This window comes from Mustela erminea, chromosome 16 (assembly GCF_009829155.1).
Source record: "Mustela erminea isolate mMusErm1 chromosome 16, mMusErm1.Pri, whole genome shotgun sequence".
Taxonomy (NCBI): Eukaryota; Metazoa; Chordata; class Mammalia; order Carnivora; family Mustelidae; genus Mustela; species Mustela erminea.
In genome coordinates, this window is record NC_045629.1 from 84,955,014 (window position 1) to 84,970,448 (window position 15,435).

At 64.5% G+C, this 15,435-nt stretch overlaps 2 protein-coding genes across 7 annotated transcripts; both read right to left on the minus strand.

The window, feature by feature from the left end:
• Nucleotides 1-273: 273 nt before the first annotated feature.
• On the minus strand, nucleotides 274-4,678 carry SLC39A4 (solute carrier family 39 member 4). 2 transcript variants are annotated; one of them, XM_032316868.1, is made up of 12 exons: nucleotides 4,417-4,678; nucleotides 3,672-3,938; nucleotides 3,039-3,099; nucleotides 2,765-2,922; nucleotides 2,503-2,674; nucleotides 1,969-2,141; nucleotides 1,644-1,778; nucleotides 1,440-1,562; nucleotides 1,190-1,244; nucleotides 878-1,030; nucleotides 587-774; nucleotides 274-494 (listed from the first exon to the last, which is right to left on the minus strand). In XM_032316868.1, the coding sequence occupies exons 1-12, from the start codon at nucleotides 4,606-4,608 to the stop codon at nucleotides 366-368; spliced, it is 1,806 nt and encodes a 601-aa protein (XP_032172759.1). In that variant the 5' UTR covers nucleotides 4,609-4,678; the 3' UTR covers nucleotides 274-365. The 2 variants fall into 2 exon arrangements, with proteins under 2 accessions (XP_032172759.1, XP_032172758.1); XM_032316867.1 differs by having other exon boundaries at nucleotides 3,039-3,234.
• Nucleotides 4,679-10,315: 5,637 nt separating this feature from the next.
• Nucleotides 10,316-15,230, minus strand: VPS28 (VPS28 subunit of ESCRT-I). 5 transcript variants are annotated; one of them, XM_032316946.1, is made up of 11 exons: nucleotides 15,127-15,223; nucleotides 14,244-14,407; nucleotides 13,147-13,213; nucleotides 12,512-12,540; nucleotides 12,361-12,398; nucleotides 12,042-12,131; nucleotides 11,583-11,688; nucleotides 11,382-11,483; nucleotides 10,883-10,936; nucleotides 10,696-10,787; nucleotides 10,316-10,551 (listed from the first exon to the last, which is right to left on the minus strand). In XM_032316946.1, exons 3-11 carry the CDS (start codon nucleotides 13,181-13,183, stop codon nucleotides 10,347-10,349), a joined length of 753 nt encoding a protein of 250 aa, XP_032172837.1. In that variant the 5' UTR covers nucleotides 13,184-13,213; nucleotides 14,244-14,407; nucleotides 15,127-15,223; the 3' UTR covers nucleotides 10,316-10,346. The 5 variants fall into 5 exon arrangements, with proteins under 5 accessions (XP_032172837.1, XP_032172838.1, XP_032172836.1 ...); XM_032316947.1 differs by lacking the exon at nucleotides 14,244-14,407 and having other exon boundaries at nucleotides 10,696-10,781; nucleotides 15,127-15,230; XM_032316945.1 differs by lacking the exon at nucleotides 14,244-14,407 and having other exon boundaries at nucleotides 15,127-15,230.
• Nucleotides 15,231-15,435: the final 205 nt, after the last annotated feature.

Here is a 15,435-nt window from a genome sequence, read left to right on the forward strand (position 1 = left end):
TCCCCACGCAGGGATTCCACCTTACAGAGGGACCGCGGCTAGCCGCCTGGAGGGTCCCTAACCCAGTTCTCCTGGCTACTCATCAGAGCTCCAGGGCGGGAGAGAGGTACTGCCCCATCTCTCTGCCCTTCTTGGGGGGGAGACACTTCCCTAACAGCAAGGAGAGTGCAGCTGGGCTCCAAGGACAAGAACGTCTTTATTGAAGGATACTAGGGCCAGTGGGAGGGAGACTCCAAAAGCCCGGGTCTCTCTGGGTACCCCACCGCAGGCTCCACACTGGCCGGCAGGTGCAAGGGGCCCAGAGAGCTGTGGGCCGGCAGTGAGCAGCCAGGGCCCGAGAGTAGGGCGAGGGGATGGGAAGGCCATCAGAGGGTGATGTTGTCCTCATACAGCGACAGCAGCAGCAGGACGGTCCAGCCGCCCAGCAGGCCCATGTTGTGCAGCAGGAAGAGGAGCCAGGGCCGCTGGTCCCGCACGTGCAGCATGGCCGGGAGCTGAGGAAGAGGCAGGCACTGGGTCAGTCCTCCGCTCCCAGACCCTGCTCAGCTCACCCCCAGGGCAGCCGACTCCCGCCCTCCGCCCTGACCATGTCACAGAGCGCCACGTAGAGGAAGAGGCCGGTGGCCACCGCCAGGATCCAGATCTCGCTGTCCTCGCCGACGTCGACAGCGAGCGCCACGTAGAGGCCGGCGAAGGCCGTCAGCGCGGAGGCCAAGTTCAGCAGCAACGCCTGGCGCACCGACAGCCCCGCGTGCAGCAGGGCCGCGAAATCCCCTGCGGCGGGTGGGGCGGGGTCAGGCCGGGCGCCCCGCCCACCGCCGCGCAGGCCCCGCCCCCGGCGCGGCAGCCCCCCGCGGGGTCGGCGCGCGCAGCTCACCCAGCTCGTGCGGCAGCTCGTGGCAGAACACGGCCAGCGAGGTGGCCAGCCCGGTCTTCCAGGAGGACGCGAAGGCGGCGCCCATGGCCAGCCCGTCGGCGAAGTTGTGCAGGGCGTCGCCCAGCGTGATCACGTAGGGCAGCAGCCTCAGCTCTGAGGGCGCGGTGGGCGAGGGTCGGCGCCGGCCCGGCCCCCGACCCCGGCGCCCCCGGCCCCCCGGGCCCCGGCCTCCGGCCCCCAGCTCCTGGCCCGCGTTAGCGCTCCGCACCCAATCCGTGGCCCCTCATCCCTCTGGGGCTTCCCTGGGCTCACCTCGGCTCAGGCTCCAGGGCTCCGAGCTCAGCAGCTCCGGACTCCCCTCGGCCACCTGTGGGGGTGGGGGGTCCATGTGGATGAGCCCCTGGGCGGGCAGGTGAGGAGGGCGAGGAGGAGCGGGGTCCCGTGACTAGCATCCGAGGCCGGGGACAAAAGCCCTGGGGTGGGAGCGGGGTGGGGGCAGGAAGGGGTCCTTGGCGTCATTGTGGGATGTGGTGTGGGGTCGCTGGAGGAAGGGCCATCTCACCAGGTCGGTGCGCGAGCCTTCCTCAGGCTGCCTTGAGGGCCGGGGCTCCCTGGGTGTCAGCTGCAGGGACACTACGTGGCTGTGGCCACCATGGCTGTGACTGTCGGCCCCATCCTTTGAGCCCTGTGGGAACAGTGGCTCAGGGCCTGTCAGGCCTCCATGCCTGGGTCCCATCCACTCACCCACATCCAGCTCCCACCTGACCTCTGGGTCCAGGGGCAGCAAGAGATTAAAGAGGTTCTCAAACAGGAAGAAGGTGTAGAGGCCACCCAGCATGGCCATAAGGCGCCAGGTGGTCTGGCCAGGGCCCTCTCCATGGTGGGTGTGCAGCCCCAGCACCTGGGGGAGAAGGGAGCTCAGAAGGGTGCGTTAAGGCCTCCCCAGAGCCCTTTCACCACCACCACCCCCCTGCCGGAGTTCAGGAAGAGAGAGGTTAGGGGGCAGGGAGGCCTCCGGGAGGACTGGCCGGCTGGGGAGGACTGGGCAGGGGAATTCCTGGCCGGGGAGGGAGTCGAAGGCGGAGGCTGACTTTGGGTGTCAGGTGCAGGATGGCGTCCCCCGTGAGCGCGCCCACGGCCATGCTCAGGAAGGTCTGGATGACGTAGTTCGAGGCTGTGCGGTGGCTGGAGCAGCTCAGAAGCAGGAGGCCAGAAGCCGCACAGAGGCAGACGAGCAGCGTGGCCAGGGAGCCGTACAGATACCCTGGGGAGGAAGCCGAGGTCGTGAGCTGGGCTGGGAGCCCCCCACCCCTACTTCCCAGGGGAGGGGGTCCAGGTGGGGTCCAGGAGTGAGCAGAAGCTCACCAGGGAGGCAGGGGGCCAGGATCGGGCCCGACCTCGGCTTACACTGACCCTCACAGCCTCTTTCCCTTCCCACCTGGGCTCCCCCACATTTCCCTGCGACCCCCCTACTCCTAGGCCACTTCCCCTTGCCAGCCCTAGTCAAGCTTTCCCCACCCCTGCCCTGGCCCAGTGGCCACTCTCCTCCCTGTGAGGTCACCCTCTGCACCCCCAACACCCATGGACACAGCCAGGCAGGCACTGCTGGGGAGACAGGCACTCACTCTCCGCCTGGCTGAGCTCGTCCTGAGGGGGGGCCCCGGGCTGTGGGCTGCAGGCCCCACTCAGTTGCTGCTGGAGCAGGGCAGGGCTCAGCTGGGCCCAGGACTCTGGGGTCACACCAGCCTGGTCAGACAGCCCGTACACAGACATGACTTCCTCAGCACTCAGGCACACCTGGGGGGTGGCAGCACAGGGGATCAGGGGCCTGAGCAGATCCCGGGGGACCCCATCTCTCCCCAGGACTATGGTGCAGGGGCTGCTCACTGTGTCCCACAGGCTGGAGCTGCTGTTCAGGGTGGCAAGGGGCACAGGGCCCTGGTGGTTGGCCCCATTTCTCAAATGGTCATGGTCATGGTCACTGTGGTCGTCAGGTGTCTCAGTCACTCTGCCTACCCCCAGGCGCTCCATCAAGGCCTCCAGCTCTGGCCGGGAGGACAGAATCACAACGTCTGTATGGGCTCCAGGCCTGCCCTCCCCAGGGACATGGCGGCTGGGGACTCGGGGCACTGCCCACTCTCGGGCCCAGCTGAGGCCTCACCCGCCAGTGTGATGTTGGGAGTGTCGCCGCTGTGCTGCCGGAACACAAAGTCTACAAAGTACTGGGGCGTCGGCAGGGCGCGGAGACAGGACCCGCTGCTGACATGGTCCACTACGGCGGCCAGCACCAGGCTAGGGCTGCTGGGAGCCCCTGCCCCTTCTGCCTCCTCCAGCAACTGAGGCAGGTCCACGCAGGCCTGGGGGAGGAGCCGGGGCTCAGCCCTCCCCTGCACTGTGGCTTTCCTGGCCTCCAGCTCTTCATGTCCCCAGTATCACTGACCCCAAGATCTGCCCCAACATGGACCCAGACCGGCCTTCTCAGAACACCACCACCAACTCCCACCTGCTTTAGGGCCTGCACTGGGCCCGACCCCTCCCTGTGGCCCCTGTCTGATGAGGCCACCCCCTGGGGCTCTCCAGGTTTCTGCCCTGACTGATGGTGGACGTCCACGTGTGATCCCTCAGCCTAACCCAGCTGCCCAAGCCCCTCCCTAGACTCCCCCAGGTACCCTGAGAAGCTTTAAGGGATGTCCTGCCCACTGCAGCCCGGCCCAGCCCCCTAAGTGGACTCCTTCCCTGCCGATCCCTTTAGAACCTTCTCGCCCACTCCTGGCCGGCCTGCCTGGGCCCTCACCTTCTCTGCAGCGGGCCAGCCAGCAGCCTGGGCCTGAATCTTCTGCAGCAGCCTGCTCAGGCCTGGGGTGAGGGCCTTGGGGCCCTCCAAAAGGGCCAGGAGATGGTCAGCACGAGTTGCCCAGTGGCCAGCCTGCACATCTGTACACGTGCCCTTGGGGTCACTGAGGTAGAGGGCAGCAGCAGCACTGAAGCGGGCAATGTGTCTGTGCTCTAGGACGGGCTTCTTGGGACTGCCCAGGGCCAGGGCAGCATCCACAGACAGGCACTGGGGGCACACAGGGGTGTCTGTGCTCAGGAGGCTGCCCACTTCCGTGTGGGGTCCATGCACACCAGTCTCACCCACCCCCCGTCTCACCCTCCCCGGCCTCATGGCTCCTTCTCATGCTCCCACCGCCATCCCCTCGATCACGGGAGGCCATGGGTGCACACAGAGGCCTTGGGCAGTGGCCCCTCTATCCCCGGGTGGCTTCTTCCTGGAACCGCGGCCAATCTGATGGCCTGGGGGTGACGGGGGAGGCTGTCCTAGAGCCTGGAGCTGTCTGTGCGTAGCACAGCCCCCAACCGCAGGAGGGTCTGTCTGAACCCAGAGCAGACGAAGGTGGGCTCTGGCCGGCAGGCAGGGCCTGGGAGCTTGGCCACCCAGCCTCCCCTCGACCCGCCTCCTGGAGTTTGCCCAGGGCCCTTTGCTTCCAGCCCTGGGGTGGAGAGGGCCGGGCTGGGAACCCGTCGGGTGGGGCAGTTACCTTTCCACACGGCCCTTCGGCGCAGTGCACACGGTCCGCTAGTGTATTTAACAGGCTGCCCAGCGCGGCCCGGCCCAGAGCACCCCTGCCGGAGGACAGCAAGGGCAGCAGGCGGGGAGGCTGAGCGCCTGTCCCGGTGCCCAGCATTGAGCCAAGCAGCAGCCCCAGCTGGAGCCAGACCAGGCCCGGCATGCTGAGACCCCCCGCCGACGACGCGCTCCGAGCTCTGGGCCGGACTGGGGCTGGGCTCGGACCCGCCCGCACCCACGGGACCTCTCCCCGGTATTTGCTGCCGGGCTCTGTGATTGGCTGCCTGAGGTGGTGCGGGTTAACCATTCCAGCAGTGGGTCCTTCCCACCGTGGCCGTCTGTTGGAGGTCAGAGGCGCTGCTTGTGGGGGGCGAGGATGGGTCTCCCTGGGGCAGCCTTGGCACCTGCTCGCTGGGCTGCGGCTCCTGGGAGCAAAGGGGCAGAGGCGACGGTCGTGGCCAGCGCGACGAATCGACCAGGGTAACCGTGGGGGCGAAGAGGATGATGAAAAAAAGTTAAACAGAGGTGGGGGCAAGGGGGACACCGAAGGGGGTGTCCGACAGGGCCGAATTTATTCCACGTCTTACAAGCATTTATATGGCAGACCACAGTAGGAGCAATACATCAGTCCCTAGTCAGATGACCACAAGTTTCTATAACAAGTTTTTAACTACAAACAAACCTCGTGATGCCAGGTAGTCTCGGCTAAAGCCATTAGCAAGACAATCAACCAGGGAGTCGTCCTGGGAGGTACAGAACAACAAGGACCACTAAGAACTCATGACCCTGGCCGCATTGTTCCTTACTGTAGGAGAGCGTGCGGGAAGTCACGTAGGCGCGCGCGACACCTAGCACAGACCCTTTCTCAGTATTACTCAACTTTTCCCGTCCTTAAGCTTGTCAAGGTGTCCGGACTTCGAAGGAGACACAAGTCAGGGCCTGGTTGGATCCTCGACTCCGGCCGTGCCATGGCCTGCAACAGGCGACCCTCTCTCCTGCGGCTGCTGCCAGCAAGGGGGGCCTGGAGCAGAGGTGCAGGCTGCCCCCCAGCCCCACAGGGCCCCATCCCCAGCCTTCTGCCTCACAGACCCTGAACTCAGCTCTGCCCCACTCCCCTGCCAGCGACTTCCCTGCTTGGCTTCCTTGGCTCGGCCCCCACCCCTAGCCTTTGAGGCCCCAGCTGGGGGTGGGGAGGTGGGGCTCTCTCCTCCCAGGCCTGGGCTGGGGTGTCCCTGTTGGGGGTTGGATTCTGAAGGAACTGGAACCAAAAAGGTGCTGGCTGAGCCACGCTCCCCTTCCCAAACCCTCCAGGGGAAATTTCCCGAGGAGATGGCCAAAGCCCTGCAGCCCAAACGGGGAACCTGGGCCTTCTGCTCGCTGCCACCGGGCAAGGGTGTCTTGGGCTGGGTGGGCGGGAGCCCAGGCTTTAGGCCCAGGAGCTGGCGGGAGGGCTGTGACTCCCTATTCTACACCTGCCCCTCCCTTTTGGCTCCCTCCCTGGTCTTTGAACCCATTGACTTATCTCTGCCTGGTTGGCAATGCTGGGGGAGGGGCCGGCCCCTCCTGGAGCCCATGGGTCCCCTTCCCCACCTGGTGCAGCCGACCACTGACCCTGAGCCCTGTGAGGTGTGGCTGGGAGCTGCCGGGCTTCTGGGAGCCTAGACCTGAGGACTCTGTCCCCTGAGTCCTGTGGTGCCCAGGGCAGGGCATCACGCTGAGCGCAGTGTCTTGGGCCTGAGGTCACCCCACCCACACACGTGCTTGAAGGCGCCGCAGCGGGACCACACAGCAGCCTGCTGTCTCTGGGTCCGGAGAGGGAGCTGGGCCAGAGAAGGGGACAGGAACATCTTGCAGGGGCGTACAGGGCTCTTGGAGCTCTGGGTCAACAAGCCGATTCGGGCACAGTTCTAAGGACCAGGGGCCCAGAGTGGCCTCTTTCCTACCCCACTGCTCTGGGGTCCCTGGAACAGTGAAGCAGGAGTTTGGCACCTGGCTGCTGCCTCAGGCCATCCACTGACCAGCCTCTGAGCTCTGGGCGAAGAGCGCAGACCAGCTGTGCAGACCGGCCCTCCTGGGTCCCAGGGCCGAGTGGCCGAACTGGGGAGCCCTTGAGGGGCAGGCATGTGGCTTGTCCCTCGCAGCCCCTCTGAGCTCAGTAACGTTGGTGCTGGACCACGTTCCTTTGCTTTGTGCGGCTTTCCTGACGTGTGGGAGAAGAATGACCCACAAAGAAGTCAGCTGTCGGAGAAGGGGAGCAGGGGGCGACAGCCGGACTGTGGCCCGGGAGCCGGCGAGGACACGGGGAAGACGGTGGCCAGGGACAGCTCCTCAGTCCCGTATTTGTTAGATACAGAACAGCAACAAAGGAGAAGAAACGAAGGTGATGACGGCAGCTGAGGGTTGGCAGTAAGCAGGAAGGAGCGTGAGTCCTGTTGGTCGCGGTCTTAGAGGTGAGGGGGGGCCGTGGGGGGCCGTGGGGGGGCGGGGGGGGCGTCCTGTCCAGCGGACGACCTGTAGTCGCACCAACACACTTAACTTAAAGGGACTCCTGGAACAGAGGCATTCTTGGAGGCAGGGAAGACAATGAAAAAGGGAAGTGGGCGGCGTTCCCAGCCGCTGGGCTTCCAGGACGCCCCAGCCCCTCCTGCGGCGGGTACAGGTTCTTCTCCAGGTCACGTTTCGGCTGCGCGACCAGTACGACTCCTCGTCAGTTCAAGTTACAGTTGAAGCCGTGTGCTGTTCCGAGGGACACTTACAGCGTCGTGTCCCCACCTCTCCCAGCGGATGGCTTCCTGCCCGGCCCAGAGCAGCCAGAGAGCACGTCCCCCAGCCCCCTACACCTCGGACAGCTGCCTGTGCTGCCCCGCCCCTGCACGGTCCCCGCTCGGTCCCCGCAGGGTCCCATCATCTAGCAAGCACACGGCGGCCACCGCTCTCCAAACACACCCTCATTCACAGTGTTCACAACCCCAGCAACAGCAACCTGGGGTGCCCGCCAAAGGACGATGGGCACAAATGTGGCCTGTGCTCGCAAGCGGGCTGTCATTCAGCCTTCAAAAGGAAGGGCGTCTCTGGGTGGCCGGCTGACAGAGCCTGTCACTCTTCATCTCAGGGTCATGAATTCAAGCTCCACGTTGGGCACTTAAGAAAAACGGCGGGGGAGGGGGGAGGAAATTGTGACACGTACACAACAGTGAGAAATACACCAACCACAGAAAGACAAGCCTGTGTGACCCGTTTGTGTGAGGAGCTGGAGCCCGAGGGCCTGGAAGAGGGACGGGGGGCTGCGAGGGGCTGGGGGCCGGGGGATGGGGAGCTACTGTTTGTTTTCTGGAGACAGACTTTCCGTCCGGGAAGTGGAGAGAGCTCTGGGCTTGGGGAAGACGGGACACGTGGCAGTGGACTGTACTGCGTGCCGCCGAGCTCTACAGCGGTTCACGCCGTTGGGCCCCTGGCAGGCTCCAGCGGAGGAGCCTGGGTCTCAGGGGTTTGAGTTCAAGCTCTACGTTGGGTGTAGAGACGCCTTAAAAATAAAATCTTCGGGGCGCCTGGGTGGCTCAGTGGGTTAAAGCCTCTTCCTTCAGCTCAGGTCATGAGCCTGCTTCCTCCTCTCTCTCTGCTTGCCTCTGCCTACTAGTGATCTCTGTCTGTCAAATAAATAAATAAATAAATAAAATCTAAAAAATAAAAATAAAATCCTCAAAAAAGGTATTTAAAATGACAAATTTGTGCTCGCTTCGGCAGCACATATACTAAAATGGCAAATTTTATGTTACATATTATTACAATTTTTAAAAAATGGGGCGCCTGGGTGGCTCAGTGGGTTAAGCCTCTGCCTTCAGCTCAGCTCATGGTCTCGGGGTGCTGGGATCGAGCCCCGGCGGGAAGCCTGCTTCTCCTTGCCTGCTCCCCCTGCTTGTGCTTCCTCTCTTGCTGTGTCTCTTTCTGGCAAATAAAATCTTCGGGGAAAAAAAAATAGAGCAAAACAACCCTCCCTGCCCCTTCAGCCGCAACTGACAGTGGGAACTGCGGTTTCTAGGTCTGGTGGTCTCTGCCAGGCTCCCCTAAACCCTTGCTCCTGGCCCCCAGTCTTGTCACGGTCCCCAAAGTTCCCCGAAGCTACGCGGGCCAGAGTCCGGTGGAGCTTCTCCTCCCGGCCCAGGACCCACTGGCTCCTCACTGCCTCTGGCCTCTCTGGGCTTCCCGGGCCGCAGACACCCTTTCTTGGGCTCCTCTGCCGGTCTCTGCCCAACCTGCGAGCGCGACAGTGCTGGTCCTCGGGCCTCTTGGATGGAATTCCTGGCTTTCTGCCCTGGAGATGCCAAGCCTTTGTCTTCACTCCGGAACTCCCACTTCTGATATCCAGCCACCCGCTTGACAAGCCCCCCTGACCAGCTGGCCCAAGTCTGAGTCGGCCTCTGCAAACCTCGCCGGCTGCCCTCTCACGAAAGCCTGTTCCCGCAGGTGTCCGCGTGTCGCCAAGACCCCCTCCAGCCGGCTGTTCGGTGCTGGGCCAGGTTAGTCGCTGCCCCGTGCGTCCAGCCCGTGGCAACCCCATGTGTGCAACACACGGCCAAGTCCGCACCCACAACCCCAGGGCCCCTCTTTGCCGGCTGTTGATCCTGCCCTCAACCCCCACCAGTCGCCTCTCTACCGTCTTTGCCTGGTAAGACCCAAGGAATGTGCACGCCACTGCTGGGAGCACCCTGCTGGTGCCCGGGGCTCCAGGTACAATCCTAAGGCCTCCCCTGGCCGCCCCACTCTCCCTGCCTGCTCTGCTGTCCTGACTGTCCCATGTGTAACAGCAACCTCCACCCACACCTCAACTCCATCTGAAACACTCCATGCCTGATTTGTTTTTTAAAGATTGTATCGTATTTATTTGACAGAGATCACAAGTAGGTAGAGAGGTCACCCCAGAGGAAGGGAAGCAGGCTCCCTGCTGAGTAGAGAGCCTGATGTGAGGCTCGATCCCAGGACTCTGAGATCATGACCTGAGCTGAAGGCAGAGCCTTAACCCACTGAGCCACCCCAGGTGCCCCTCTACGCCTGATTTCAATGCCACAGACACCCAGAAACACGACTAGGAAAAGGAAAACTATGAGCTCTGGCAGGTCCCTTAGCCCATGCCAAGGTCTGGAGCCTTGGTCTTGTGGTCTGTGGCTGCCCGTCCATGGGGACGTGGGCTGACATGGCTTTGTGGTCTGTGGCTGCCCATCCGTGGGGATGTAGGCTGACGTGGCGCTGCAGGTAAGGGCGGCCCGCAGAGCTGCTATGACAAACCTGAGTAGTGAACCAGCTCCGGCCTTTGAACGCCCACGTCCTCACCGGCAGACTGCAGCTCCCCCCGGCCCGGGCAAGATAGGTCGAAAGGGTCCTGGGGTACCCACCACCCCAGCCTTGCTCCTGATGGAGGACACCCTCTTTGGGGCAGGACAAACTGCCTCCCCCATCTGTTACCTACTGGGGCCCTGGTGAACCAGTAGGAGGACATAGCCCTGCGCTGGCCTGTGGCGTCTCCCAGGGTGAGGAGAGTGAGGAGGGGCAGCACAGCAGCCTCCGTCTACAGCCCGCTGGGCCCCCAAATGCCCAGAGCTCTCAGATGAAGAGGGGGATGCAGAGGTGGCGGGCAGCTTCCCGTGTGGTCAGTCAAGCTGTACATGGCCCAGGTGAAGTCTCGCCTCTCTCCCGTTCGCCGAGTGCCCACTGGGGAGGCTGCAGGCCCTAACCTGGGGCTCAGAACCTGCCCTGACGAATGGGCTGTGTGTTCAGGGCCTACGTGCTCCAATGAGACAGGATGCCACCCCGCGGCCCAGAGGGAGCACAGGCAGGCTGCGCAGACCCACGCAGACCCAGTCGGGGGAGAGCAGTTCACGAGAGCAGGGCGGTCAGAAAGGGTCTTTATTGTGGGGAAGGTGGGTTGAGACACCAGGGACGGGCACCCAGATGGAGCCACTCTGGGTGGCAGGACACAGGACTATCTGGGGGACAGGTACGCGGCGCGCTGCAGAGCCCTCCCGGGGACCCCGGGCCGGGCGGCTCAGGCGTGCAGGAAGCGGTTGAAGGCGTTGTAGGCCGACTCCAGGTCGAAGAGCATCTGGCGCACCTGGGAATCGTCCAGCTCGTCGGAGGCCGACATGCCGCTCAGGGTCTGCAGCCTGGGGGAGCACAGCGCTGAGGGCATGCAGGGGAGGGCCTTCACGGTCCCCGACAGAGGACAGAGAACAGGGGTCAGGGCAGGGCTCCTCACCACTGGCTCACAGTCTGGCGGCCCTCGAAGTCCGGGGGCAGGTGGCTCATGCGATGCATGGTCTCCATCAGCTCCCGCAGGTCAGGCTGGATCTGTGGACGGGACGGCGGGCTTCCTGCACCGGGAGCCCTCCCCTCCCCACCGCCACGCCGCCCCTTTGTCCCCCAGTCCCCGCCGGGGGCCCCACCTCGTCCATGGCACGGATCTCCAGGCGCAGCTTGTCCATCACCGTGATGAAGAGCTGGGGGCGAGTGCGGGCGTGAGCCTGGGGCCGAGGTGGGGCCATCTGCAGGCCCACGCTAGCCCCTACCCAGCCCCTCTCGGGCCTCGAGAACTCCCTGGCTCCCTCCTCAACACTCTGGTTACTTGGGTCCCTGCTGCACCCGTTCCCACAGCCTGTGAGGTCCTCCACGTGCCACCTGGCCCACCTGCTGCTGTCCGTGGCCCCGCTTTGGCTGTGCCCCCCAGGGCGGTGGGTGCATGGGAGCCCCGGCTGGGCTGACCCCGGGTGCGTCCAGGGAGGAAGACCTCCCACCCCTTTTGTTCTGAGCTGTGGAGAGCCCTGCCCGATGGGTGTGAGCGCTGTGCAGCTCTAGGAGCCCTGGGCTTCCGTGGCCACATGTGGCCGCAGTGGGCGGCAGGGGCCCTCCTGACCACCCCAGCCCCCGCAGGCGCCAAGGCCGCACCGAGACCACGTCAGCGATGCAGCGGTTCAAGTTGCCCTTGTCGTCCTTAATGGTAATGGGCCGGTCCTCCCGGATCCTCTCCATGGCGAGCGGGCAGTCCAGCTGAGGGGCAGAGCTGCCGTGGGCACTGGGGCTCCCAGGCCCGGTGCCCTCCCAACAGCTCCTCTCCCGACCCCCTGCTCCCTCGACCTGCTCACTCACACGGAACTTGCGGCAGAATTCATCAATGGAGCTGATTTCTGCGCCCTGAACCTGCCGGAAGGCGGCTTTGTACTGGACCAAGAGCCGGGAACACGCGGCGGTGTATCTAGGGAGAGGGCCAGGCTGCTGCCCTCAGCACCAGGCCGGCCCAGCCCAGCAGCCCTGCTCACCCTCGGCCCATCCAGACACAGGACAGCTCTCCCGGAGGGCTGAGTGGCAGAGCAGAGACGGGCCACCGAAGGCTGCAGCTTCCCTAGGGACCTAGACAAGAGCGCTGGAGAGGAGGAAGCAGAAAGGACGGGGCGGCCCCCGCACGGCCCCCATACTGGAGTGAAACCGCTTGAACCCCCAGCCCCGGCCTCAGTGCCCTGTTCTTGCTTCCCGCTGAGCACCCGGGCCCCGGGCAGAACACGCCTCCCATGACCGGTGCTCAGGACCAGCGCAAGGACAGAGGCTCACTCGTTGGGGGTGACGCAGTCCTTGATGTAGGCCTTCTCCAGGGCCTGCACCGTCTTCACTACGGCAAACAGCTCGGCCATGTTGTCGTACCTGAGGGCAGCGTGTCCATCAGGCCATGGCTGCAAAGCCCCTGGCGCCCGCCGTTGCCAGGGTGAGGCTGTACTTGGGCACACCTGGCAGAGGCTCCTTGGGGACTTTCTGCAGCCTGACCCCATGTCCTCCTGACCTCAGTGCGGGGATGGTTTGGAGGCTACGGGACACGACGTGCGTGTGGTGGGGGGCGGGGGCACAGCGTGCATGTGGTGGGGGATGGACTCACTTCTCCCGCTCCCGGGCATTCTTGTACAGCTTCACTTCCTGTCGGTGAGAGGAGGCAGTGTCAGCAGGACCGCGTGGCCGCAGGGTCTTGGTGGGGCTCACACAGGGTCTGCTCTTGGCCGGTGCTGGCCGGGCGGGCGCCCGCCGCTCACCTCGTAGAGCTCCGGCTTGTTTCCAGGCGCTGCAACAGAGCAGAGAGTAGGCTGACCGCCACGACGATGCCAGGGGGCTTGTCCACTGGCCCTGGCCCCGACCCCATTCCAGCGGCCCACACAAGGGCTCACTCCATGAAAGGTCCCGAGGAGCCCAGAGAGAACCGAGGGTGGGACTCTAATTTCCGCACGCCCCATCTGTGGGCAGGGAGCTCCGGCAGAAGACGATCCACTGAGGTCAGGAGGCCACACGTCAGGCCTGCCCACCCCCACCCCCCACTGCTCCTCAGCTACCTCCCGCTGAAGCGAAGCGACCACACCTTGCTTATGGTATAGTGAAAGGACACATATGACATCTGTCACATGCTTTGTGACCTTTCCCCTGGCTTGACTCCAGGATGCCCCCCACCCCCACCCCAGGTTCCTCGTGCAGTGAAGTCATTATCTCTGGTCCCAGCTGGCCTCGCCTGGAGGGCTCCTCTGGCACCCCTGGGAATGAACGGCACCAGAGCCCAGCCGCCCACTGAGGCTGCACGGGGGAGCCACGTACAGACCTCCCTACCACCCCTGGCCTCTGCAGCAGGGGTGAAAGCTTGGCCCTTTGGGTCCCTGGGCTCACCCCGGGCCCCACTCACCTCCGATGCCCGGAGTGGCTGGGATCCCGTGAAACATCCTGCAGGCTCCGGTGGCGACAGCAAAGACCTAAGGAGTACAGCCAGCGCCAACTTGAAGGTGACCTCGAACACTCCTAGACCTCACGAAGACTCTCCCAGCCCACGGCAGTCGGACGAGAAACACGGGCCACAGGAAACTGACAGTCCCATGAAGAACTGCTTTTTTGCTCTTTTTCTCGGTCTTCCCTTGCTAGGCTCTGCACCCCCCTTTGCACAGGCCTTACAGTGCAAATAACATCCGTCCTCACTGGTCAAGGTCAAGGAGTTAATGATTTCTTTGTGGTCTCCCAGCATAGTAGATAACTTCCAAGAAGTGACTGGGTGAGGCTGTCCTGTGCCTGTTCCATCCACAGACTCTAGACGCTGTGACGCCAAGACCCCCTGGTCCAGGGACTAATTGATTTATGGAGAACACCTGGACACTTACCTTTGTTCTGGGCAGTTCCTGGATACCTGAGAGGATATATACACCAGACCCCAGTCCGCAGTAAAAACCTCCGACCCCAAGCAGAGAGACTCACTCTTCTCTCCTTTCTGAGTTTCCCAGAGGCTCCATACAGCCTCTCACTCACACACTCAGTAAACTGCTCTCACTTCCTCCTGGCTCACGTCTGGTTCTGCGTCCTGTGTGAAGGCAAGGACCCTTTTGGCGGGTCCTGCAGGACCCCTTTGGGCCCTCAGACCTGGCTGGCCTACGTCATAGTGATGAACACACAGAGCACTACCCACGGTGGTGGGAACACGGGCTCTGCCTGAGACTGTCAGGACAAAGTGGGCGCAAAAGTGCATCTCAGGACAGCAGGGCAGTGGCGGCAAGGGGTCAGGGCTCCCTGACGGCTACTGGGAGCCAGGAGAAAGATGAGAAGGTGGCAGCTACCAGAAGACCTGGGGAGGAGCCCTTGGGCAGAGAGAACAGCACACGTAACTCGTAACTCGAGGCCTTTACAGAGAAACAGAGGAGCAGACCCGTGGGGAAGACGGAGAGACGGCATGAGAGCGCACAGCCCCACAGGTCAAGGGAGCGTGTGTGAGGTTCACACCAACAGGGCAGAAGCTACCGAGGGGCTGAAGTCAAGCTCTCGAGGCTCCCAGCCACGCAGTGGGCCGAGAAAGAGAAGGCAGGAGGCCCCTGGGAGGGTCCTGCCCCCTCAGGAAGCTGATGCAGGGGCTGGAGCCAGTTTGACACGCGCTGGACACGAACCCACCAGGCCCACTGAAGTATCTGAAAGGGGACGTTAGTTAAAAAGGAATCAAGAGCGATACCCCTGTGCCTGGCCCGACCACCACAGGGTGCGCCTACTGCCCAGTCCTAGGGAGCTGGAGACGCGGGAAGAGGAAGCGGCCGCAGCAAAGCGCCCGCCGGGGTGGGTGTGTGCAGGCAGCCGAAGTCGGAGAGGCCCAGGCCAGCCGGGCTGACCCGGGACCCTGGGGCTGGGCGGGTCCCACGCGGGGCGACCAACAGGGAACCGAGAGGGCGAGCGGCGCGGCTGGCGCCCCGCGGTGGCCGGGAACGGAGGCGGGGCGGGGCGGCCAAGGAGCGCGCGTGCGAGGGAGGGTGTCGTCTGGGAACGCGGATGAGGGACAACAGCCCCCGGGCGGCGGCGGGAGGCTGTCCAGCCGTCGTCCCGGGAACTCGGGAGGACCGGGCCCCAAGAGCGGGGGCGCAGCGAGCGCCCGCACTTCCACGGCGCAGTCCACTCGGGCGCGGAAACCGTGCGGCCCGCGGGCCCGAGAAGCGAGTGTCCCCACGATGCCCACGCCTGGTCGCGATCCACCGCCTGGCAGCTCCCGGGTCCGCGCGAGCAAGGAGGCGCCCCGAGCGCCCGGCCTGGCTCGGGAGCGGGACGCGGGAGTCCCCCCGGAGGGCTGCGGACGGGCCCTCCGCGGCGTGACGGCGCCCGCGGCCCTTTCCCCGCCCCACGCCCCCCACCAGCCCGGTACCTGCGCCGACTCGGCCGGTCGGGACACGGCGCCGCGGAGCGCCCCGGATCGACCGCTCGGCGCTCCCTTGTACGACTGCGCCTGCGCACGCACGGCCCGCCTCCCCCACCCAGCCCCGGCAATCTGCGCTCGACCCCAAGGTCTGCGTCTCAGCGCGCCTCCCCCAATCGACGAGCGCCCGACGAGCGCGCATGCGCGTCCCCACCGGCTGGGCCCCGCCCCCCGCGGGGAGAGGCTCGGGCAGGGGAAGGCGGGCTTCGTGCCCCCGCGGCCTCCGAGTGCCCGGAGCTGCCTTCCCGTCCCTGCCGC

Coding starts and splice junctions, on each gene's coding strand:
- SLC39A4 (XM_032316867.1), bottom strand. CDS start 4,608: ATGCCGGGCCTGGTCTGGCTCCAGCTGGGGCTGCTGCTTGGCTCAATG. Junction 2,142..2,502: donor CGAGCTCAGCCAGGCGGAGA/GTGAGTGCCTGT, acceptor CTTCCTCCCCAG/GGTATCTGTACGGCTCCCTG. Junction 775..877: donor CGAGCTGCCGCACGAGCTGG/GTGAGCTGCGCG, acceptor CACCCGCCGCAG/GGGATTTCGCGGCCCTGCTG.
- VPS28 (XM_032316945.1), bottom strand. CDS start 13,183: ATGTTTCACGGGATCCCAGCCACTCCGGGCATCGGAG. Junction 12,132..12,360: donor AATGCCCGGGAGCGGGAGAA/GTGAGTCCATCC, acceptor CGCTGCCCTCAG/GTACGACAACATGGCCGAGC. Junction 10,937..11,381: donor GCATCGCTGACGTGGTCTCG/GTGCGGCCTTGG, acceptor ACTCGCCCCCAG/CTCTTCATCACGGTGATGGA.